Source organism: Somniosus microcephalus, chromosome 8 (genome assembly GCF_052327205.1).
Source record: "Somniosus microcephalus isolate GS21.2 chromosome 8, FLI_Smic_1.0, whole genome shotgun sequence".
Lineage (NCBI taxonomy): Eukaryota > Metazoa > Chordata > Chondrichthyes > Squaliformes > Somniosidae > Somniosus > Somniosus microcephalus.
Genome location: NC_140994.1, coordinates 62,235,473 through 62,261,531, shown reverse-complemented (window position 1 = coordinate 62,261,531; position 26,059 = coordinate 62,235,473). Strand labels below are relative to the sequence as shown.

Here is a 26,059-nt window from a genome sequence, read left to right as displayed (position 1 = left end):
AAGGTGCAGAACAAAGCTTTCCACCCCACCAATGTGCCTTAAACCTAATTTCATAAGCTACTGCTTCAGTGTGACATTTCCATTTCCTACTTAACCATTCTTAATGACCAGTTTGACATTGTCAGTTTGATGTTCTGAATTCTTAGTTTTTCAAATGAAATCACAATTTGTGAAATTCATGACTTTTATTTTATAATGCAACTGATGGAATATTGGATATATCTGCAGCTTAAATCATAACAAGTTCATGTTCCACTGCACTCCCATTGTAACTACTTTTTTGTATGTTTTATGTGAGGCCATTGGGTTTTAGTTTTCACAGAAAACAAACTGAATTATGGAATATATTCCCAAAATACTAATAAAAATCCTGAAATTCAATGTAACAAAAAAGAATTGAACTTATTCTGTCACCTTGAAGCAGTTATGTTTGTCTTAGTCCTTTATTCAGGATTCTTTTTCAGTTGTAATTTTTTTGTTTGTTTATCAGCTCTTTTAGTGTTGTGTCAGCTTTTCCAAGCTTTGTAGGTTGTCATATGCATATTCAATAGCTAATAATCAAGTGCCTTCCATGCTTAAATGTATCTATCAATTAGTTTGAAAACTCATAAAATGAAATGCCCATCAACTTACTGAAATTAACAGGTTCCAAAGGTTGATCAGAAGGTTTGCTTTCTGATGTGGATAATTACGCTACATATAAATAATGTGACATAATAAAATGACTGTAGAAGGGTTGGCTTTTTGTTAAAGTGAAGTGACAGGTTGATTGTGTTATTTTTATTGCTTTACAGTTTGTTGAACTTGTGCTGGTAATCCAATTAATCTATTGCTGGGTCATTGTCAAACAGTTTGCAATATGCCTGAGAGGTGAGTTCATTTGCAAAGTTTTTTAAATATTTCACATGTTCTGGATTTTCCTCCACGTTTGCCTTCGCCACTTCCTTCACCTGCACTTCCTACTCCTCCATTTGCTGCTGCAGGAAGATAAAGCGAGTGAGATCTCAGTTTTGTTTATATTGACTTGATACATAAACTAGTTCTAAAAAGCTCAAAGTGACAACATTCTGCAATAGGATTATGAAATAAAGTATATAATTAGAAAGATCTAAAGACTTTTCTAAACAATAATAATCCTAGTGTTCATGTAACACTTCTGACCCCTATATTGTTTTTTGGGTTCTGCTGTTGTCAACATGAGACAGTTTGTGTTTCTGTCACAAAGGAGAAAATACTCTTAAAACTTTGTGTTTGTATTGTAGAAAAATTGTAGCCCATCACACTGCACTCTTATTTTCAAGCTAATCTACCTGTGTTGAGATTTATCATATCATATAATCAGTCTCTCTCTCTCTCTCGCTCTCTCGCTCATCCTCTCTTTCTCCTTCCCAACTTTGTGACCACTAGTAAAGTATGGTCAAGAATTTGTTCTTAATTTTTTTCAGTCTATTTAAAACGTTTTCTCCCCTTCCCCACTTCACGTCTCCTTTTGTACCCAGGGAAGATGGCATCAACTTTGCCTGCTATTTTCTATTCTTTTGTGAACATCAACTAACTCATTTAACGCACCAACTACCACATCTAATTCACACTAAAACTGTGCATTGCACAAGTCTCCCAGGATCTCAAGCCTCCACAGAATGAAGTTGTTTTAAAGTATTGAGGCCACATAATGGCTTTACAGAAAAAAGAAATTGTTCAGTAAGATGGCCTTCATAACACATTTGCTCTTTGGGTTTCGAAGTTATGCCCTGATGTCAGTCTATGGTAAATTTATTGTAAACCAACAAATCCCAAAGTATGTCCTCAATTTTATCGTTGTTAGACCAATGGTCTTTTTTTGTGAACAATACAACCAAGGTAAAAATGTGCCATTCTGGTTAAATTAATACTGGGTGCACTTAACTAAAGTGAGTCTCATTGGAGCTTAATGAGGAAAAAAATGATAAATTGAAGAGCCTCCTAACCTTTTTTGGCTGCCATTTATAGAAACATAGAAACATAGAAGATAGGAGCAGGAGTAGGCCATTCGGCCCCTCGAGCCTGCTCCGCCATTCGATGAGATCATGGCTGATCATCCAAACTCAGTACCCCATACCTGCCTTCTCCCCATATCCCTTGATACCTTTAGCTCTAAGAAATATATCTAACTCCTTCTTGAATATATTTAAAGACTTGGCCTCAACCGCCTTCTGTGGTAGAGAATTCCACAGGTTCACCACTCTCTGGGTGAAGAAATTCTTCCTCATCTCTGTCCTAAATGGCTTACCCCTTATCCTTAGACTATGACCCCTGGTTCTGGACTCTCCGACCATCGGGAACATTCTACCTGCATCTAGTTTGTCCAGACCTGTCAGAATTTTATAAGTTTCGATGAGATCCCCTCTCATTCTTCTAAACTCCAGCGAGTATAAGCCCAATCGACCCAATCTCTCCTCATATGTCATTCCTGCCATCCCAGGGATCAGCCTTGTGAATCTTCGCTGAACTCCTTCCATGGCAAGAACATCCTTCCTCAGATAAGGCGACCAAAACTGCACACAGTACTCAAGGTGTGGTCTCACCAAGGCCCTGTACAACTGCAGCAGGACATCCTTGCTCCTGTACTCAAACCCTTTCGCTATGAAGGCGAACATACCATTTGCCTTCTTCACCGCCTGCTGCACCTGCATGCTTACCTTCAGCGACTGGTGCACAAGGACACCCAGGTCTCGTTGCACTTCCCCTTCTCCCAATCTATTGCCATTCAGATAATAGTCTGCCTTTCTGTTTTTGACACCAAAGTGGATAACCTCACATTTATCCATGTTATATTGCATCTGCCACGTTTCTGCCCAATCACCCAACCTGTCCAAATCATCCTGGAGTTTCTCAGTATCCTCCTCGCGGCACACACGCCCACCCAGCTTTGTGTCATCTGCAAACTTGGAGATATTACATCTAGTTCCCTTATCTAGATCATTAATGTATATTGTGAATAGCTGGGGTCCAAGGACCGATCCCTGCGGTACCCCACTGGTCACTGCCTGCCACTCGGAAAAAGACCCGTTAATTCCTACTCTCTGCTTTCTGTCCGCCAACCAGTTCTCTATCCAAGTCAATACCTTGCCCCCAATCCCATGTGCCTTAACTTTACGCGCTAATCTCTTATGCGGGACCTTATTGAAAGCCTTTTGAAAGTCCAAATACACCACATCTACTGGTTCTCCCTTATCTATTTTCCCAGTTACATCCTCAAAAAATTCCAGTAGATTAGTCAAGCACGATTTACCTTTTGTAAATCCATGTTGACTTTGTCCGATCCTGTCACTGTTTTCCAAGTGCTCAGCTATTACATCCTTTATAATGGACTCTAGCATTTTCCCCACTACCGATGTCAGGCTTACCGGTCTGTAATTCCCCGCTTTCTCTCTACCACCCTTTTTGAATAGTGGGGTAACATTAGCTACCCTCCAATCCATGGGTACAGTTCCAGATTCCAGCGAATTTTGGAAGATGATCAGCAATGCATCTACTATTTCTAGGGCCACCTCCTTAAGTACCCTAGGATGTAGATTATCAGGCCCTGGGGATTTATCAGCCTTCAATCCCGTCAATTTCCCTAACACCATTTCCCTACAAATACTGATTTCTTTCAGTTCCTCCCTCTCATCAGACCCTATGTTCTCCAACATCTCTGGGAGGTGATTTGTGTCCTCCTTTGTGAAGACAGAACCAAAATATGCCTTTAATTGGTCTGCCATTTCTTTGTTCCCCATTATAACTTCCCCTGCTTCTGACTGCAAGGGACCTACACTTGATTTCACTAATCTTTTTCTCTTCACATATCTATAAAAGCTCTTACAGTCAGTTTTTATGTTCCCTGCAAGCTTACTTTCATATTCTATTTTCCCCTTCTTAATTAATCCCTTTGTCCTCCTTTGTTGAATCCTGAACTGCTCCCAATCCTCAGGGTTACTGCTTTTTCTGGCCAATTTATATGCCCTCTACTTGGATCTTATGCTATCCCTAATTTCCCTTGTTAGCCACGGTTGAGTCACCCTTTTTGTTTTATTCTTATCCCAAACTGGGATGAACAACTTCTGTAGTTCATCCATGTGGTCTTTGAATGTTTGCCATTGCCTATCCACCATCAACCCTTTGAGTGACATTCCCCAATCAATCCTACTCAATTCGTGCCTCATACCATCGTAGTTTCCTTTATTTAAATTCAGGACCCTAGTCTCCGAGTCAACTACTTCACTCTCCATCCTAATGAAGAATTCTATCATATTATGATCGCTCTGACCCAAGGGGCCTCGTACAACAAGATTGCTAATTAATCCTCTCTCATTACGTAATACCCAGTCTAAGATGGCCTGATCTCTGGTTGGTTCCTCGACATATTGTTCCAGAAAACCATCCCGTAAACATTCTAGGAATTCCACCTCCACAGTATTTTTACTAATTTGGTTAGCCCAATCTATATGTAAATTAAAGTCACCCATGATGACTGCTGTGCCCTTACTGCATGCTTCTCTAATTTCCCTTTTAATGCCATCCCCAACCTCCGTATTACTGTTTGGAGGTCTATATACCACTCCCACTAACGTTTTCTGCCCCTTGATATTTCTCAGTTCTACCCATACAGATTCCGCATCATCAGAGTTAATATCCTTCCTTTCAATTGTGTTAATCCCCTCTTTAACCAGCAATGCTACCCCACCTCCCTTTTTGGCCTATCATTCCTAAATATTGAATACCCCTGGATGTTGCGGTCCCAGCCTTGGCCACCCTGGAGCCATGTTTCTGTAATCCCAATCAAATCACATTCGTTTACCTCTATTTGCGCAGCTAATTCATCCACCTTGTTCCGAATGCTCCTTGCATTAAGACACAAAGCCTTCAGGCTTGTTTTTTTAACGCTCTCGGGCCTATATGAATTATTATTTACTGTGACCATGTTTGATTTAAACCGTTGAGTTCTTTGCCTTCTAATTTTGTTTTTCTCCTTCCTGTCTTTTGCTTTTTTCCTTGTTTCCCTTTCCTCTGTCTCCCTGCTCAGGTTCCCAACCCCCTGCCACTTTAGTTTAAACCCTCCCCAACAGCACTAGCAAACACTCCCCCTAGGACATCAGTCCCGTTTGTACTGGTCCCACCTCTCCCAGAACCGGTTCCAATGTCCAAGGAATTTGAATCCCTCCCCCTTGCACCATTCCTCTAGCCACGTATTCATTTGAAATATCCTCCTATTTCTACTCTGACTAGCACGTGGCACTGGTAGCAATCCTGAGATTACTACCTTTGAGGTCCTATTTTTTAATTTACCTCCTAACTCCCTATATTCTGCTTTTAGGACCTCATCCCGTTTTTTACCTATATCGTTGGTGCCTATGTGCACCACGACAACTGGCTGTTCGCCCTCCCCCTCCAAAATGTTCTGCAGCCGCTCCAAGACGTCCTTGACCCTTGCACCAGGGAGGCAACACACCATCCTGGAGTCTCGATTGCGGCCGCAAGAACGCCTATCTATTCCCCTTACAATTGAGTCCCCTATCACTATAGCTCTTCCACTCTTTTTCCTCCCAGCCTGTGCAGCAGAGCCACCCATGGTGCCAGGAAGTTGGCTGCTGCTGCCTTCCCCTGATGAGTCATCCCCCCCAACAGTATTCAAAGTGGTATATCTGTTTGAGAGGGGGATGGCCACAGGGGATTCCTGCACTTCCTGCCTGCGCCTCTTACTCTGCCTGCTGGTCACCCATTCCCTTCCTGCCTGTACACCCTTTACCTGCGGTGTGACCAACTCGCTAAATGTGATATTCACGATGTCCTCAGCATCACGAATGCTCCAAAATGAATCCATCCGCAGCTCCAGTGCCGCAATGCGGTCTGTCAGTAGCTGCAGCTGGACACACTTCCCGCACACATGGTCATCAGGGATGTAGGAAGCATCCGTGATTTCCCACATAGAGCAGGAGGAGCATACTACAGGGCTGGGTTGTCCTGCCATGACTTACCCTTTAATTAATTAATTAAAATTAAATGAATCCCACCAATTTCACTTCAATTAAATGATATACTCAAAGGCCCTTGCTTAATAGTAGTCCCCGCTACACAACAGAGACCTTAGAAACCACAAAATTTAAGTTTAGAAAAATTTAGAAAGAAAATACTCACCAACCAATCACTTACCTGCTTCTTGGTGACGTCACACTTCGATTACTTTTTGCTTCCCTCTCCCGGAACCTGGATTGGTAAGCCGCCTCTGGTGCTCCCTCGCAGGTCCGCCGCCTCTCCGCTCTCTCGGGGCTCTGGGCTTCGCCGCTCGCTGCCTCGGGGCTGCTCCTTAAATACCGCCGCTGCCTCTGGTGCTCCCTCGCAGGTCCGCTGCCTCTCCGCTCTCTCGGGGCTCTGGGCCTCGCTGCTCGCTGCCTTGGGGCTGCTCCTTATGTACCGCCGCCGCCTCTGGTGCTCCCTCGCAGGTCCGCCGCCTCTCCACTCTCTCAGGGCTCTGGGCCTCGCTGCTCGCTGCCTTGGGGCTGCTCCTTATGTACCGCTGCCGCCTCTGGTGCTCCCTCGCAGGTCCGCCGCTTCTCCGCTCTCTTGGGGCTCTGGGCCTCGCTGCTCGCTGCCTTGGGGCTGCTCCTTATGTACCACCGCCGCTTTTGGTGCTCCCTCGCAGGTCCGCAGCCTCTCCGCTCTCTTCCTGTTCCTTTTGTTCTTCAGTCAGCTTCATCTTTGCTTCATAATCATCAGCTCGTGTTTTCCATTCAACTCTGTTGTTTTGGAGCCCATCATACATTGGTGTTATTTCTTTGTGGAATCTTGAAAATTCCTGCAAAAGACATCAGTGTAGGAACTGGGGTTCCTAGCCGAAGAATTGAGATCAACTCAGAAAATCAAAAACAATAAAATTTAATGAACAAACGAAGCTGTACAGGAAACTGTAGGATACAATGCAAATAGGTCTGGTCTGCTTGAAAGCCTCTCTGGAAACTGCTAGCAGGTTCCGAGCTCTACTGCTAGAAGGTTCCGAGCTCTGACGTCATGACGTCATCACGTTCTTCCCGCCGTTGAGAGATCACGTGACGGACGGCATGACGTCATCACGCGGAGTACAGGAAAGAAGCCCTAGTACAGTTAACAGATACATTAAAGGTGCAGCCCCCAGCTGTACTACATTGCTGTAAAAGGAATTATATACAATTGTCCGTAATCCTCTGGTGGTTCCGCCACATCAGCAATTAAATGCCAGTTTAGTGATAATTAAATGGTGTTAAACATTTAATGAATAAGTCTGTATTATAATGATAACTAAAAAATAACACCAATTTAATAGAATTCAGACTAGATAGGGAATAAAACAGTAATTGCACCTACTTTATACACAAAAAGGTGCACACAAAGTCGATGAAACCAACTTGTAGTTTGGGGAGTTTGCCTCCTTTTGTTTCTGTCCATCATGGGCTGTTTAAAACAAAAGAATCAGAAGAGATTTTTTAAACTGATGTGTATTTTATTAGACAGAGCTTTATTGATGAAGCAGAAAATGATGAAGCAGAAAAGGAGCATGTATGACAGATGTCAGGTTGCAAATACATCTGAGAATCAGGCTATATATAGAAAGGTCAGAGGAGAAGTGAAAAAGAAAATAAAAGGGGCAAAGAGAGGGTATGAGAATCGAATGGCAGCCAACATAAAAGGTAATCCAAAGGTCTTCTATTAGGCATATAAATAGTAAAAGGGTAGTAAGAGGAGGAGTGAGGCCGATTAGGGACCAAAAAGGAGACCTATACATGGAGGCAAAGGGTATGGCTGAGGTACTAAACGAGTACTTTGCATGTCTTCACCAAGGAAGAGGATGCTGCCATAGACATAGTAAAAGAGGAGGTAGTGGAGATACTTGATAGGCTAAAAATTGATAAAAGAGAAGTTATTAGAAAGGCTGGCTGTACTTAAAGTAGATAAGTCACCAGGAGCGGATGGGATGCATCCTAGGGGGGGATGAGGGAGGAAATCATGGTACTGGCTATAATATTCCAATCCTCCTTACATACGGGGGTGGTGCCAGAGGACTGGAGAATTGCAAATATTACACCATTGTTCAACAAGGGTGTAAAGATAAACCAAGCAACTACAGGCCAGTCAGTTTGACCCCGGTAGTGGGGAAGCTTTTAGAAACAGTAATCAGGGACAAGATTAACAGTCATTTAGACAAGTGTGGATTATTAAGGAAAGCCAGCATGGATTTGTTAAAGGCAAATCGTATTTGATGAGGTAACAGAGAGGGTTGATGAGGGTAATGCAGTTGACATAGTGTACATGGATTTCCAAAAGGCGTTCGACAAAGTGCCACATAATAGGCTTGCCAGAGAGTTGAAGCCCATGGAATAAAAAAGGGACAGTGGCAGCATGGATACGGAATTGGTTAAGTGATAGGAAACAGAGAGTAGTGGTGAACGGTTGTTTTTCAGACTGGAGGAAGGTATACAGTGGTGTTCCCCAGGGGTCGGTTCTAGGACCACTGCTTTTCTTCATATATATTAATGACTTGGACGTGGGTGTACAGGACACAATTTCAAAATTTGCAGATGACATTACAGAAACATGGCTGCAGGGTGACAATGCCTGGGAATTAAACATACCAGGCTATTTAACGATCAGGAAGGACAGGCAGGAAGGAAGGGGAGGTGGGGTGGCTATGTTAATAAAGGAAGGAATCACTGTAATACAGAGAAATGATATTGGGTCAAAAGATCAGGATAATGAAACAGTTTGGGTGGAGATAAGGAATAAGGGGGAAAAAACACTAGTGGGCGTAGTCTATAGGCCTCCGAACAGTTGCAACTCTGTTGGACGGAGTATCAATCAGGAAATAGTTGAGGCTTGTAATAAGGGAACATCTATAATTATGGGGGATTTTAACTATCATGTTAATTGGACAAATCAAATTGGGCAGGGCTGCCTTCAGGATGAGTTCATTGAGTGTATTAGGGATGGGTTTCTTGAGCAGTATGTAACTGAACCAACCAGGGGGCAAGCAACCTTAGATCTGGTCCTGTGTAACGAGACAGGATTAATTAAAAATGTCCTAGTAAAGGATCCCCTTGGAATGAGTGACCATAACATGGTTGAATTCCATATTCAATTAGAGGGTGAGAAGGTTGGATCTCAAACAAGCGTGCTAAGCTTGAATAAAGGAGACTATGAAGGTATGAGAGCGGAATTGAGTAGAGTGGATTGGGGAAATAGATTAAAGGGTAAGACGATACATGATCAGTGGTGTACATTTAAGGAGTTATTTTACAACTTCCAAAAAATATATATTCCACTGAGAAGAAAAGGGTGTGAAAGAAAAGACAGCCATCCGTGGCTAAGTAAAGAAATTAAGGAGAGTATTCGAATAAAAACAAGGGCATATAAGGTAGCCAAATCTAGTGGAAGGATAGAGGATTGGGAAAACTTTAAAAGACTGCAAAATATAACAAAAAGATTGATTAAGAAAGGGTAGCTAGATTATGAAAGTAAATTAGCAAAAAATATAAAAACAGATAGTAAGAGTTTTTATAGTTATATAAAAAGAAAAAGGGTGACTAAAGTAAATGTTGGTCCCTTAGAGGATGAGACCAGGAAATTAATGGTGGGAAATATGGAGATGGCAAAAACACTGAATGAATATTTTATATCAGTCTTTACAGTAGAAGACACTAAGAATATCCCAACACTGGACAAACAGGGGGCTAAAGGGGGGGGAGGAGCTAAACACGATCAAAATCACAAAGGAAGTGGTACTCGCTAAAATAATGGGACTCAAGGCGGATAAATCACCTGGACCTGATGGCTTACATCCTAGGGTCTTGAGGGAAGTGGCGGTAGGGATTGTGGATGCATTGGTAATTTTCCAAAACTCCCTGGGCTCAGCAAAGGTCCCGGCAGACTGGAAAACTGCTAATGTAACACCCTTATTTAAAAAGGGCAGTAGACAGAAGGCTGGAAACTATAGACCGGTTAGCCTAACATCTGTGGTAGGTAAAATTTTGGAGTCCATTATTAAGGAGACAGTAACAGGACATTTGGATAATCATAATTTAATAGGACAAAGTCAGCATGGTTTTATGAAGGGGAAGTCATGTTTGACAAATTTGCTGGAGTTCTTTGAGGAAGTAACATATAGGGTGGATAAAGGGGAACCAGTGGACGTAGTGTATTTAGACTTCCAAAAGGCATTTGACAAGGTGCCACACTAAAGATTATTGCTTAAGATAAAAAATCATGGGATTGGGGGTAATATTCTGGCATGGATAGAGGATTGGCTATCTAACAGAAGGCAGAGAGTTGGGATAAATGGTTCATTCTCAGACTGGCAATCAGTAACAAGTGGTGTTCCACAGGGGTCAGTGCAGGGTCCCCAACTCTTTACAATCTATATTAACGATTTGGAGGAGGGGACCGAGTGTAACATATCAAAGTTTGCAGATGATACTAAGATGGGAGGGAAAGTAGTGAGTGAGGAGGACATAAAAAACCTGCAAGGGGCATAGACAGGCTAAGTAAGTGGGCAGAGATTTGGCAGATGGAATACAATACTGGAAAGTGTGAGGTTATGCACTTTGGCAGGAAAAATCATAGAGCAAGTTATTATCTTAATGGCAAGAAACTGGAAAGTACTGAAGTACAAAGGGATCTGGGGGTCCTGGTGCACGAAACTCAAAAGGTTAGTATGCAGGTGCAGCAAGTGATTAAGAAGGCCAATGGAATGTTGGCTTTCATTGCTAGGGGGATAGAATATAAAAATAGGGAGGTATTGCTTCAGTTGTACAAGGTATTGGTGAGACCGCACCTAGAATACTGCGTACAGTTTTGGTGTCCATACTTAAGAAAGGACATACTTGCTCTCGAGTCAGTACAAAGAAGGTTCACTCGGTTAATCCCGGGGATGAGGGGATGGACATATGAGGAGAGGTTGAGTAGATTGGGACTCTACTCATTGGAGTTCAGAAGAATGAGAGGCGATCTTATTGAAACATATAAGATTGTGAAGGGGTTGGATCGGGTGGATGCGGGGAGGATGTTCCCGATGATGGGTGAAACTAGAACTAGGGGGGCATAGTCTTAGAATAAGGGGCTGCTCTTTCAAAACTGAGATGAGGAGGAACTACTTCACTCAGAGGGTGGTAGGTCCATGGAATATGCTGCCCCAAAAAGCTGTAGAAGCTACATCATTACATAAATTTAAAACAGAAATAGACAGTTTCCAAGAAGTAAAGGGAATTAAGGGTTACGGGGAGCGGGCAGGAATTTGGACATGAGTCTAGGTTCGGATCGGTCATGGCCCTGTGGGTAGCAGAGCGGGCCCAGGGGCCGTGTAGCCTGATCCTGCTCCTATTTCGTGTGTCTAATTCTGTTAGATTCAGGAGATGGTTCTGTGATAGTAGATTGGCGGTTAGGATCAGATCAGCCATGATCTTATTGAATGGCGGAGCAGGCTCGAGGGGCCGATTGGCCTACTCCTGCTCCTATTTCTTATGTTCTTACTTCAGGAAGACATCGACAGGCTGGTGAAATGGACGGACATGTGGCAGATGAAATTTAACGCAGAAAAGTGTGAAGTGATACATTTTGGTAGAAAGAATGAGGAGAGGACATATAAACTAAATGGTACAATCCTGAAGGAGGTACACAAACCGAGAGACCTGGAGGTATATGTGCACGAATCGTTGAAGGTGGCAGGGCAGGTTGAGAAAGCAGTTAAAAAGGCTTACGGAATCCTGGGCTTCATGAATAGAGGTATAGAGTATAAAAATGTGGAAATCATGATGAACCTGTATAAAACACTGGTTCGACCCCAACTGGAGTACTGCGTCCTATTCTGGGCACCACACTTTAGGAAGGATGTGAAGGCCTTCGAGATGGTGCAGAAAAGATTTACGAGAATGATTCCAGGAATGAGTGACTTCAGTTACGTTGATAGACTGGAGGAGCTGGGACTGTTCTCCTTGGAGCAGAGAAGATTAAGAGGAGATTTGATAGGTGTTCAAAATCATGAGGGGTCTGGACAGAGTAGATAGAGGGAAACTGTTCCCATTGGCAGAAGGGTTGAGAACCAGAGGAGACAGATTTAAGTGATTGGCAAAAGAACCAAAGACGACGTAAGAGAAAGCTTTTTTATGCAGCGAGTGGTTAGGATCTGGAATGCACTGGTGGAGGCAGATTCAAACACGGCTTTTAAAAGGGAGTTGGATAAGTATGATGAAAAGAAATTTTCAGGGCTACGGGAAAAGGGTGGGGGAGTGGGACTAGCTGAAGTGCTCTTGCAGAGAGCCGGCACGGGCTCGACCGGCCGGATGGCCTTCTTCCGTGCTATTATGATTCTATGATTGGTATGAAACATTATACTACACTGTACACCCTCAAAGTTACAAATACAGTGCTGCTATATTAGTGTAGAGTTACAAATGTAATGCAACATAAGCTGTGTTTTTTTGCTTTTTCCCCTGCTAACACTTTTTATATATCACATCACTAATTATCCCCCCAAAAAATTGTGGATTTAAAACAATGTTACATCAGCATTAATTTAAGCTTTGAGATCTTACAATTGGTTGTTGCTGTAAAACGGTCCGTTCCAGATCACCCTGCTCCCAGAATTAATTAGAAACCATATGCAACCTGGAATGAAAACACAGAGTGAAATATAGCTGAAGAAAATATTTAATTGCAAATCTAACTGGCATAACACAAATAGTGGTCTTGTAGAAACAAGTTTTAAACAGGCTTAAAGTCTCTCACAGCAAACAAAGGGCACATTGAGCATCCATACACTAATATGGCACAAAGTAAATTCAAGGCCATGTGAATCCAAACTTTACATAAAATTCCCTGTGACTGCTTTTCCACGTGTCATAAACTGAAAGCACAAGTTTCCTTTTAAACACTAAGTGTCACAATTTCATAAAAAAGAGTTTGGCAAACCATCGTTTCATTGGTTTATAAACACAGAGATGTAAATTACATCAAAATGCATCATCCTGGCATTTGTATATGACACCATCAGGATAAAAATTACACATACATATTTCTGTCCAAAATATAAAAAGGTTTGTCAAATCTCTCTCATTCTATGAAATTCTGGCATATGAAGATGATTATGTTTTCATGGAGTAAGTTCAAGATATTATTTAAAAAAGAAAAAAATTCATTCAAAAACACTGGCATCCATCTAATCAAAGACATTGAGCCATGCTAAAATACTTGGAACAATAGAAAACCTTTAAGATAGTTGGGGAATTTTAAAACAAAATAAATATGAATGCCCTGCAATCATTTTTATTTTTCATGTTGAAATTTCCAATACCAATCCATTTATTGATTTAAGCAATTGTTAGACTGTAATAACTTAAATCGTAACATTTTGTGCTCATTGTCTTTTCAGACTTCTCAATGTAGTTGGTTGGAAATTCAAAATAGTGCATAATACCAACTGCAGTAAGGTTAAGATTGGCATTTTTGCATACCTTGCATACCTTCCCAAGGCTTGGTAACAGCAGACAAATCACATCCTGTCATCATTATTGCCCTGCAAAGGTACGAGAAGATAGTTGGTCAATAAAGCCAAAGAAATACAAAGGCCGGAATTTTTCAGGGGGTCAGGGGGCATGTTTGGAGCCGGGTCAGCTGAGAAAATTGGTTTTTTTTGACAGCGGGTAGGGACCTGACACCACCCAGCAGGGGAGGCAATTTAGATCATTAGCTGGATTGTTAAGAGGCAATTAACTAGTATTTTAATCTTACCTTTAGATTTTTAGAGTTCGCCAACGACTTTCCCGCTGCTTGGGGATCATGTCAGGTAAGGAGGTCGGGCATTGTGTCAGCATGGGATGATTTCTAAACTTGACAGCTGCAAATGGTCTATAAAAGCTCCCATTTCACAGGTCTTCATTCTCCAAGGCTAGAAGCTGCTGCTTGCTGCATTTGGAAGACAGATTGAGCTTTATGCAGCTTGCAAGTGTTTGGAGTAAACTCACTATCCAGTGTCATCTCATTGGAACAACCTCTCACCATTGACAGGTCGTTTCTGTCATCTCAACCTCACCTGCTGTCTATTCCATCAGCATGGGTGCCCTTAAAAAAGTCTCACCTTGGTCTGCAGAATCCCACCACAATCAGCCAGCAGCACCAGGCACACCAGCAGCTCTGACAACAACATCAACCTTCTCCGCAATCAGCTGGTGCTGAATAGGACAGAGGGCATCAGCACCCGAGCACATTGCTGCCCGCGAGCGACAGGAATGGCCGCACCATGGCCACATTTACTTCACTTGACACTGTACACCCTGGCTGCCACATGATGCGACAGATTGGCAACACCATAAAGCATCCCTACAATGCCCAAGCCATTCCTTTCACACTCATCGCCATTGCGGGGGGTAGCGTTATGTCTCATCATTCACTGCAACTCAGTAAGCCACTTCCAAAGGTGCACACAAATCTGTCCAAGAGCGCAGTATTGAAAATAAAGATTTCAATGTTTGACAGCACATTAACAGAAACTTCACGTGAACATTGGCTAAAACACCCAAGTGCCTACCCTTGTGTGTTGTTAGTTGATATGATTAGACTAGGGTGAGTGTGAGATGGGGAAGTGATGGGTGGAACATAAGAACATAAGAAATAGGAGCAGGAGTAGGCCAATCGGCCCCTCGAGCCTGCTCCGCCATTCAATAAGATCATGGCTGATCTGATCCTAACTGCCAATCCACTATCACAGAACCATCTCCTGAATCTAACAGAATTAGACACACGAAATAGGAGCAGGATCAGGCTACACGGCCCCTGGGCCCACTCCGCTACCCACAGGGCCATGACCGATCCGAACCTAGACTCATGTCCAAATTCCTGCCTGCTCCCCGTAACCCTTAATTCCCTTTACTTCTAGGAAACTGTCTATTTCTGTTTTAAATTTATGTAATGATGTAGCTTCTACAGCTTTTTGGGGCAGCATATTCCATGGACCTACCACCCTCTGAGTGAAGCAGTTCCTCCTCATCTCAGTTTTGAAAGAGCAGCCCCTTATTCTAAGACTATGCCCCCTAGTTCTAGTTTCACCCATCATCGGGAACATCCTCCCCGCATCCACCCGATCCAACCCCTTCACAATCTTATATGTTTCAATAAGATCGCCTCTCATTCTTCTGAACTCCAATGAGTAGAGTCCCAATCTACTCAACCTCTCCTCGTATGTCCATCCCCTCATCCCCGGGATTAACCGAGTGAACCTTCTTTGTACTGACTCGAGAGCAAGTATGTCCTTTCTTAAGTATGGACACCAAAACTGTACGCAGTATTCCAGGTGTGGTCTCACCAATACCTTGTACAACTGAAGCAATACCTCCCTATTTTTATATTCTATCCCCCTAGCAATGAAAGCTAGCATCCCCCTAGAGATGCAAGGTAAGTTGGTGTGAGTAAGGACGTGCAGGAATAGGGTAGGGAAGGCAGAGAGATGGAGATGTGATGAGTGGCACAGCAGGATAAGGTTGAGTGTGGCTTTGCAGTAACGTTTCGTGATCTACTGAGATCATTGAAAGGTTTGCGCCACTGCAGCCTGGTCGTCCTGATGACATCCCTGCTTGTGTCCTGTGCAATGTGCAACCAGGCTGTGTTGATTTCCTGTGGAGGTCTCTTCCACCCATGGGAAGGGAAGAGAACCTCCCTGCATGCTGTGACTCCCTCCATAAACATATGGAGAGAGCCTGGGTGCAGCCGTGCTCCTCTGTGCAGTGCCTGTCAGTGTTTGCAGCACCTCAATTCTGTAGAACAGTAACAGCAGGACTGTCAAACTAAATTGGCGCATGGTCCCTTTAAGGAAACTGACTGATGACACGTCATCAAGTGACGTCATCCGACCTGCTTCCTTCAACTGGCCGGGAAACGTGCTGGATGAGCTCAACAAGCCCAATCAGTGTAAAAAAAATTTCACAGAGCGGGATGGAGCCAGCAGCGGGTTTGCACCCCGACCGCACCGTACCCGCCTTGGAAGGCAAAATCACAGCCAAAGTCTTAGCAATAAAATATACATATAATAAAGAAGAAAATACATACATGACAATTTCTTTCTTGGTTGGGTCAGAAGAAATATACTTTATGGCCTCTTCCTCATTCTCTGTTTGTTCGACATAGTCAACAATTTTTTGAAACATTGTCCTTTTCCTTTAAAACATTTCAAAAAGTATATTATATTAAAATAGTTTATTTTTCCAATCAACTCCACTTAATTTGTTTCCACTGAGAAGATATCACAATGCAGACTATAACTTTTTGATGGCACTATACGTAGTACTCCGTGGTTAATTACTATGCCAATTACTGTCGCCTCTGTTAATGGAAAGAAAAATCGGGTGGGATGTAAAACAGCTGCCTATTCGTTTTTGCCCAAGACTAATTTTACCCCAGTCATGCTTTTTGCTCATCCAAAGGACCAGAGGCCCAGCAATGCACTGAGTAGTCGCCCCATCTTTAAAGCACCAGGCTTAGCAAATGTCTTGGTCTAACTTTGAAATCAAATTCCTTCAAACATCTATTCAGTTTACTTTCCTTTATTATATTGGTGTTTCGGAGACTTGTATATGGTATGATCAACATTGCTGAAGATTCAAGCAAAACAGCTCAGTTGAAATGACAACTGTTGTGTATGTACCTTTAAGGAAAGAACTGGTTTTAGACTGCAGTACCGGCAGTGACCACCCCTGTATAAAAGGCCCTAGCAGGCTTCTGTATTTCAGTCTGACGTTGCCCTCCTGTTCAGTAAAGTGCCTGTTAAACTGTTCTCCCGAAGTCCGTGTATTATTGAGGCGCGGACTTTACAGTGGCGACGAGTAAGTTCGGACTCACCTGCAGTGTTGCATCATCTCACGGGGATCTCACCCTGAGAGGAGGTTTCTTGGAGGTCGTAGTCTGAGCAACGGGCGTCGACCGCGGGCAACCGCCCAAAGGATTCATCGGTGTTCGGAGAATTGCGGGAGAGGCTGTGGAGAGCTGTGCTTGGCTCCCCAGTTAAGGTGTTCCAGCAAATCGTGCTGGTAGCAGGTAGTGCGCTGACCCTTCCGGACTGCGGCGGGCTCAAGCTCGATCGAGCGGCTCTACAAAACGGGCTGCGCAGCGTCGCCGGGAAAAGAAAACAAGAGAGGGTGGAGCGCACAGCGCGCGGTCGGTGCTCAAGAACTGGGCAGCGGAGAGAAAATAAACGGGGGGAAGGAAAGCGAGACGCGCCGAAGCCGCGGGTCGCCGCCATTACCCTGTAGAACGCTAGGAGCAGCGTGGCAGCAAGGGGAAGAAGGAAAAGCGTGGGAGGCGCCATTTTATCCCGTTGGGGAAGAAGGAAAAGCGCGGGAGGCGCCATTTTATTCCATTGGGGAAGAAGAAAAAGCGTGGGAGGCGCCATTTTAAATCACCCAAGATGCCGAAAAGTGGCAGTATCACTGCTTTCGACAACGAGGTAGAAGACTGGACCACGTATGTGGAAAGAATTGAAGTGTACTGCAAGGCAAATGAGGTGGCCGATGGAAAGAGGGCGTCGGTATTATTGAATTTGATGGGCGCGAGTACGTACGGCCTATTGCGGAATTTAATTACCCCAGCTAAACCAATGGAGAAAAGTTTTGAGGAGATTGTTAATATCTTACAGGAACACCTAAACCCTACACCGCTGCTGATAGCAGAAAGATTCAAGTTCCGTAAAAGAAACCAGCACAAAGATGAGAGCAATGCTGACTATCTTATGGAACTACGCAAGTTATCGAAGCACTGCCAGTTCGGAGCAGGACTGGCAGACGCCTTACGGGATAAGTTTGTCTGCGGGCTCCAGAGTGAAGGAACCCAGAAACGACTACTTTCGAAAAAGGACCTGACGCTAGAACAGGCTTTCAGCGTGGTAGTATCCTACAAAGCAGCAGCATAGGGAGCTGCGGAAATACAACGGAAACCACAAGAATACAGCGCTAACGAAATGGTGTATGGAGCAGAAAAGTGCTATCGCTGCGGCAGAACAACCCATGAGCAGAAGGACTGCTGGTTTAAGGACAAAGTATGCAGGCAATGCGGAAAAATGGGACATATAGCAAGAGTCTGCAGGTCGGGAAAGAAAACCAACACGACAAGAACTACTAAGGAAAAGTACAAGAAAGTAAAGAAATTGACAGACAGTAGTTCGGAAGATCAGGAGAGTGACAAGGACTCCGGGAGCAGGAGACTAAGTTGTCTAAAGTTACACAACGTGATCGCAAAGGAGGATCACCGAACCATTTGGGTCACCCTCATGATAGCAGGGTCCCCAGTAAAGATGGAATTGGACACAGGATCAGCCCTAACTGTCATGAATCGACGAGACTATGAGCGGCTATTCTCACACATACCCTTAAAGGACACGTCCATTGTATTGAAGACATACACGGGGCAAAAAGTCTACCCCAGAGGAAAAATAAGGGTGCCAGTTAAATATAACGGCAAGGAAACACAGAAACTATATATGTATATACTACGAGATGGAGGACCACCATTATTGGGACGTGAATGGATCTGAAAAATACAATTGGATTGGCATTCCATTCAGGCGCTAACTGTGACTGACAAAAAGGATGATGACGTCGCACCTGGACGTCTATCACAAATTCTATCTGACGCGGAAGAGGTGTTCCAACAAGGACTTGGGACTCTAAAAGGAGTAAAGGCAACCATAAAGGTTGAAGATAACGCAAACCCAAAATGTTTTAAGGCCAGACCGGTGCCATACGCGATCCGCCCAGCCGTTGAAGCTGAACTGGAGAGTCTGGAGCGTTCGGGTGTGCTGTCCAAAGTGGACTGGAGCGAGTGGGCCACACCCATCCTTCCTGTAATGAAGAAAGCATTGAGCAGCTCGTCTGGGGAGCCGAAGAAGGTTCGCATCTGTGGGGACTTCAAGGTGACTGTGAACCCAGTCCTGCACACAGTACAGTATCCACTTCCGTGGATAGAAGATATTTTCACCTCACTATCTGGAGGGAAACGTTTTACAAAGATTGATCTGGCCCAAGCGTATCTACAAATGGAGGTGGAAGAAGCATCTAGAAAATACCTCACGATAAACACTCACAAAGGCCTTTACCAGTACAATCGACTGGTATTCGGGGTAGCATCAGCCCTGGCTATTTGGCAGAGGGCGATGGAACAAGTCCTGCAAGGGATCCCGGGGACCCAGTGTTATTTGGACGACATCCTGGTTACGGGCGAAAATGACAGTGAACACCTTGCCAACCTGGAGCAGGTGCTCATGAGATTACAGGAATATGGGCTACGAGCCAACCGCCCCAAATGCGAGTTCTTCAGGAGACAAATCTCGTATTGTGGCCACATGATTGATGAGGAAGGGTTGCATAAGTTGCCGGACAAGATTGAGGCTGTAGTCAAGGCTCCAGCACCAGAAAATGTGTCGCAACTGAGGTCATTCCTCGGGTTGGTGAACTACTACCATAAGTTCTTGCCGAATTTATCTACAATTCTGCACCCACTGAACACCCTACTGCAAACTGGAGTAACATGGAAATGGAGTGATGAGTGTAAGCGTGCCTTTCAGGAATGTAAATGCCTAATCACTTCAAAAGAAGTATTGGCCCACTACAACCCAACACTACCGATTCGGTTGGCATGTGATGCGTCACCCGACGGCATTGGAACGGTGCTGTCACACAAATTCCTTGACGGTTCAGAGAGGCCAATAGCCTTTGCGTCGCGCTCGCTAACCTCAGCCGAGCGTAACTATGCCCAGATTGACAGGGAGGCCCTCGGCCTGGTGTGGGGGGTGAAGAAGTTCAATCGCTATCTGCACGGGCAGAAATTCACCCTACTGACTGATCATCAGCCCCTGGTCTCCATTTTTAACCCAAAGAAGGGCCTTCCGGTGATGACGGCGCAACGGCTGCAAAGATGGTCACTTTTTCTAGGGGCACATCAGTATGACATAGAGTACAAGGGTACGAAACAGCATGGAAACGCTGATGGGCTGTCGCGCCTACCGTTGCCTACGGTAGAAGAAGCACCTGCAGTGGACCCTGTTGAGATATTCCATGCGACCATAGTCGAATGTTTGCCTGTTACAAACTCGAGTATAGAGAAGGAAATCCGAAATGACCCGACACACTCTCGGGTCTATGATTTGACGGTGAAGGGATGGCCAGCATATGGCGACTCACTGTTGCCAGCATTCTCGCCAAGGAGAGAACAGCTGTCAGTGTGCCGGGGGACCTTGATGTGTGGATCCCGAGTGGTAATTCCACCTAAGTTGAGAGATAAAGTGCTCAATGAGCTTCATGAGGGTCATCTGGGAGGGGTAAAAATGAAGAGCCTAGCCAGGGCATTTGTGTGGTGACCGGGAATCGATAAAGAAATCGAGGATATGACCAAGAGATGCACAGGATGCCAGAAGGGTCCAAAACGCTCCACCACAGGCCCCGCTACATCCATGGGAGTGGCCCTCATCTCCATGGCAACAGGTACACATTGATTTTGCTGGTCCATTTATGGACCCAATGTTTCTAATCGCTGTGGACGCCCATTCGAAATGGCCAGAGGTCATTAAAATGTCCTCCACCACCACGGAGAAAACTATTGCAGTCCTAAGGACCATCTTCGCCAGGAATGGGTTGCCAGAACAGATTTGCTCTGACAATGGGCCACAGTTTGTGTCTGAGGATTTCCGGAGGTTTCTGAGGAATAATGGGGTGAAACATTACACATCTGCCCCATATCATCCAGCCACAAATGGATTGGCTGAGAGGTTTGTTCAGACCTTTAAAAAGGCCATAAAGCCAATGTATAATGACGACATACCACTACAACACAAGGTGGATAATTTCTTGTTTGCTTACCGGAATGCGACACATGCAGTCACCAACCAAGCTCCAGCCGTACTGTTCTTCAACCGAAGGCTAAGATGTCGCCTGGATTTGCTCAAACCAAACATAAGACGAGATGTTGAGGATAAGCAATTCCAGCACATACATGAGAAGCCAACCAGGAGCTTCAAGATAGGGCAACCAGTCTTGGCCCGCGACTACCGAACAGAAAAATGGCAGCCAGGAACGATATGCACACAGCAGGGACCACTAATGTACACAGTGGACGTTGGAGAGAGCATCGTGAGGCGCCATGCTGACCAGATTCTAGAGTCACAGGAACAAGCCAAACCCATACCACGAGAAGGTGCACCCGGTAATCAACCCGAAGTACAGATTGCGTCTACCTCAGAAGCAGTGGTATTGGAAGCTGACGAACCAACGAATGACAATGAACCAGAATCAACTCCGCCGCAAGAACAGGATACTCGAGAAAGGCGCTATCCAGTCAGGATCAGGAAGCCTCCTCAAAGATTGAACTTATAAATGATTATTTCAGTTGATGTATACAGTATCCAGAAAATTGTAATTAGTTATTATTTAGTTGTTAAATGAATGTTATGTACTGTTTAGCTAAAAGGGGAGGAATTGTTGTGTATGTACCTTTAAGGGAAGAACTGGTTTTAGACTGCAGTACCGGCAGTGACCACCCCTGTATAAAAGGCCCTAGCAGGCTTCTGTATTTCAGTCTGACGTTGCCCTCCTGTTCAGTAAAGTACCTGTTAAACTGTGCTCCCAAAGTCCGTGTATTATTGAGGCGCGGACTTTACAACAACATATATGCAATTTATGCATAGTTAAACTGAGGACATGGGTCCATCCCAAACAACAGATAGCTTTTGTGACACTCGATTCAAACTATTTTATTGGCTAAAACAGTGGTTCCTTTGTAACATTAGTTCATGGATCAGAAAAACCATTCAGCATGTCCAGGCTCCTCCTTCCAGTACATTTAACTTTTCCTTCAGCATGATAACTAATTACATTTTGAAATACCCCAATATTTTGCCTCTATTGCCTTGCTTGGTAAATGATTCTGTATTCCAAACATTTTTGGGGGAAAAGATGTTTTTCTTGATATCTTCTAAATTTATTTCCATTTATGTCCTATGGTACTATTTTGTTGGTTTACTTTGAAGTAATAATTGAGTTTAACTTATCTATACCTTTTAATATTATTTATACTTCAGTGAGATCCATCTCCACAACACCTTCTTTGTAAGCTTGTGCTATACAGACTTTTCTCATGGCTCATCCCCTCAACACTTGGGAACAGTCTTGCTGCTCCTTTCTAAACACATTCAAATATAAGGTTTTTTTTTGTGTGGTGGTGGTGAACAAAACTGAACATAGTGTTCTACGATAAAAAGAAAAAAGTGAAATCCTGCAAATAATAGCAGGTCAGTCAGTAAAGAGAAAAGACAAATTATGACATTTTGGGTGTGCGAGCCTTCATCAGAACAGTATTAGAGTCATAGAGTAATACAGCACGGATAGAGGCCCTTCGGCCCATCGTGTCCGCGCCGGCCATCAAGCCCTGTCTAATCTAATCCCATATTCCAGCATTTGGCCCGTAGCCTTGTATGCTATGGCATTTCAAGTGCACATCCAAATGCTTCTTAAATGTTGTGAGGGTTTCTGCCTCCACAACCCTTTCAGGCAGTGAGTTCCAGACTCCAACCACCCTCTGGGTGAAAAAGTTCTTTCTCAAATCCCCTCTAAACCTCCCGCCCTTTACCTTGAATCTATGCCCCCTAGTTATTGACCCCTCTACTAAGGGAAAAAGCTCCTCAGCATCCATCCTATCTATGCCCCTCATAATTTTGTACACCTCAATCATGTCCCCCCTCAGCCTCCTCAGCTCCAAGGAAAACAAACCCAATCTGCCCAGTCTCTCTTCATAGCTGAAGCGCTCCAGCCCTGGTAACATCCTGGTGAACCTCCTCTGCACCCTCTCTAACGCGATCACATCCTTCCTGTAGTGTGGCGACCAGAACTGCACACAATATTCCAGCTGTGGCCTAACCAGTGTTTTATACAGCTCCATCATAACCTCCTTGCTCTTATAGTCAATGCCTCGGCTAATGAAGGCAAGTATCCCATATGCCTTTTTTACCACCTTATCCACCTGTTCCGCCGCCTTCAGGGATCTGTGTACTTGCACACCCAGATCCCTCTGACCCTCCGTCTTGCCTAGGGTCTTTCCATTCATTGTGTATTCCTTTGCCTTGTTAGTCCCCCCAAAGTGCATCACCTCGCACTTTTCCGGGTTAAATTCCATTTGCCACTGTTCCGCCCATCTGACCAACCCATCTATATCGTCCTGCAGACTGAGGCTACCCTCCTCGCTATTTACCACCCTACCAATTTTTGTATCATCCGCGAACTTACTGATCATACCCTTTACATTCATATCCAAGTCATTAATGTAGACCACAAACAGCAAGGGACCCAGCACCGATCCCTGTGGTACCCCACTGGCCACAGGCTTCCAGTCACAAAAACAACCTTCGACCATCACCCTCTGCCTTCTGCCACTAAGCCAGTTTTGTATCCAATATTCTAAGTGTGAATGACCAGTGCAATGCGTAACTTTTGTCGAAGTTTATTTTATATTCTGAATTATATAATCCCAGCATTCTATTTGTGTTTTTTAATTGCTTCACCACATTGTCTGGATATTGACGATGATGAGTGTACTAACATTTTCAGGTTGCTTTCTAGTTTTCCTGGATGCTAATTCAATTCCACTCATAAATGTATTTTGTGCAATTTTTCCATTTATCATTGATAAACTGTGTCTGCCAATTATTTAACCTTTGAAAATGCTTTTGTAAATCCATTCCCTTGCTCTAACAGGGTTTGTGAGCTATGCTTTAAATCCCACACCGTATCCATCACCAAGAATGCTTATTTCCATCTCGGTAACATTGCACACTTCCACTCCTACCATGGCCCCTCCATCACTTATACATACCTTCAATTCAACACCTCCAAATTCAACTATTCTAATGCACGGGATAGGTTCATGATTTAGGTGTTGACCCGTTGCCAGAGCACTGCTCTGTGTATGTCCAGATAGTTTGTTTTCCTTATAAGATCATTCATTAGAATGTATTTTTATGACTAAAAGAAATGTTTTGTCTCCTACAATCTCCAGTCATCGAAAATGTGCCCTTTGCACTGCTTCAGCTAGCTAATTATTAGTGAATAACAAGAAAAGGTAATGTAAATGAGCACTTACTTGAAATACAAGGCCAAATCAGTCGCGATTATAGCAACTTCCATTAAATGGATGACTGTTTCATGTTGACGTTGGTTCAGGTTCTGAAAAATGTTTATGCTCTGCCCGTTGAAGAGAAGTAAAGGGAAAACAGTAAAATCAAGATGTATATCCTATCAATATTTAAAATAAAGATGTATATCCTATCAATATTTAAAATAAATAACTGCACTTTTATGTGAAATGTCATGCTAATATACTCAGAAATGATTGGCATACTGACCTCATCCTGAAGCAACATTTTACTGTATTCAAGGTGATGTCTTTCCAAAATAGAGGACCCATGCAACCTTGCTAGAGGTGCTTGTGATCTGTGGTTGAGCATCATTTTAATATATGATTCAGACTTTATAACATGCTTCATAGACCTCAGTATTATCAATCAGTAATTGATTAGAATATCCACAGCAAAGAACATGATCTTTTATGTTTTGGAGAATAGGAAAAGAATTTATAAGCTATTACTTGTGTGAGTAGTTGCAACTCCTAGGCCTAGAAATTCGGTAGGCTTAGCGCCGCATTTGAGGCGCTAGAGGGCCTAGCGCCGGAGTTATGGCCAGTTGAGAAATTCCCTGGGGCCCTAAATCGGCGTTGCACCGGTAGCGCTGCGCCGGCACCGATGACGTCATCGGTGTGCGCAGCGTCCCGGTTGCCGTGGTAACCCGGCCCCAAGCCGAAATTCAGTTGCGCCCGCCTCGCCCGTGGCAGGCGCAACTAAGACTCTGGCAACAGAGTCTTCCCCCAGTGTGCGCCGGCGCATAAAGGTGGAGCGGCGGCCGGCCGCGTTCCCGGCGGCCGCCTGCCCGCACCTCCCTTCCCGGACTCCTGCATTCCCCCCCCGCGGCCCTGATCAGTGTCTCATGCGAGCCCGGCACTTCCCCGAGGTGCCGGGCTCAGATGTCGGGTCAATCCGCCGGACAGTTGTCGGCTGCAGGCAGCTCCTCCTTAACAGGAGGAGGAGGCCTGCAGTTCCCCCGCCTGCCGCACCGCATCGGGTGCCGCAGCGGGGGATTAGCGCTGGGAAACCCAAGTTCACGCCCGTTTTGAGGCGCTAAAGGAGGGTTTTAGCGCCCGCCGCCGTCTGGGCCCGGCGCACCCGAATTTTCGTCGCGCGCTGCCGCATTACCGCTGGCGCAAACTTTCTGGCGCTACAGCCCTGGCAAGACCAGAACCCAATTTCTAGGCCCTTATCTTTGCTAGTCTCATCTCTGATTTGACTGAGCTTTGTAGGGGTAACATTCACTAGGTGGTGGATTTTTACTGTTAGGCCCTGCACCTCGTGTTTCTCATATGGTGACAATCGAGACAACGCATCTGCTAGCACCATTTCCTTTCCTGGCTTATATTTAAGTGTGAAGTCATAGCTTTGGATCCTTAGAAGTAGTCTTTGCAGTCTTGCAGGCGCTTTGCACAGATTCTTCTTATAGATCTGTTCTAGTGGACGATGGTCACTCTACTGTAAATCGCCTGCCATATAGGTATGTATGGAATTTCTCGCATCCGTACACTACTGCTAATAGTTCTCTTTCTATGTTGGCGTATCTCGTCTCGGCTGATGTCAAGGCCTTTGATGCGAAAGCTATCGGCTTTCCTTCCTGCACCAGAGCTGCCCCTAGTCCTCTGGTAGAAGCGTCTACTTGCAGAGTGACTGGTTTTCTTCTGTCATAATATGACAGACTTGTTTCTTTGCACAACAGTTCTTTAAGTTGTTTGAAATTCCTTTCGTGTGATTCAGACCACTGGTATTCGGCGTCTTCTTTCAATAGCTCTCTGAGATTTGTTGTATGTTCCGACATGTGTGGGATGAAAGAACTCGTGTATTGGACGAAGCCGAGTTAACTCCTCAGCTCTTTCTTGCCTTTGGGTGGTTTCA

General features: G+C 44.3%; 1 protein-coding gene across 1 annotated transcript in view; it reads right to left on the bottom strand.

Annotated features, from left to right (window-relative positions):
- Positions 1-315: 315 nt before the first annotated feature.
- The window catches only part of pde6c (phosphodiesterase 6C, cGMP-specific, cone, alpha prime), a 65,040-nt gene continuing 39,296 nt past the window's right edge, over positions 316-26,059 (bottom strand). The window contains 11 exon segments of the mRNA XM_085996137.1: positions 316-977; positions 1,968-1,985; positions 6,682-6,814; positions 7,360-7,371; positions 7,374-7,427; positions 7,429-7,446; positions 12,576-12,648; positions 13,490-13,555; positions 16,081-16,188; positions 24,148-24,248; positions 24,410-24,554. Of these exon segments, the coding sequence (XP_085852263.1) occupies positions 877-977; positions 1,968-1,985; positions 6,682-6,814; positions 7,360-7,371; positions 7,374-7,427; positions 7,429-7,446; positions 12,576-12,648; positions 13,490-13,555; positions 16,081-16,188; positions 24,148-24,248; positions 24,410-24,554 (829 nt within the window). The 3' untranslated portion in view covers positions 316-876.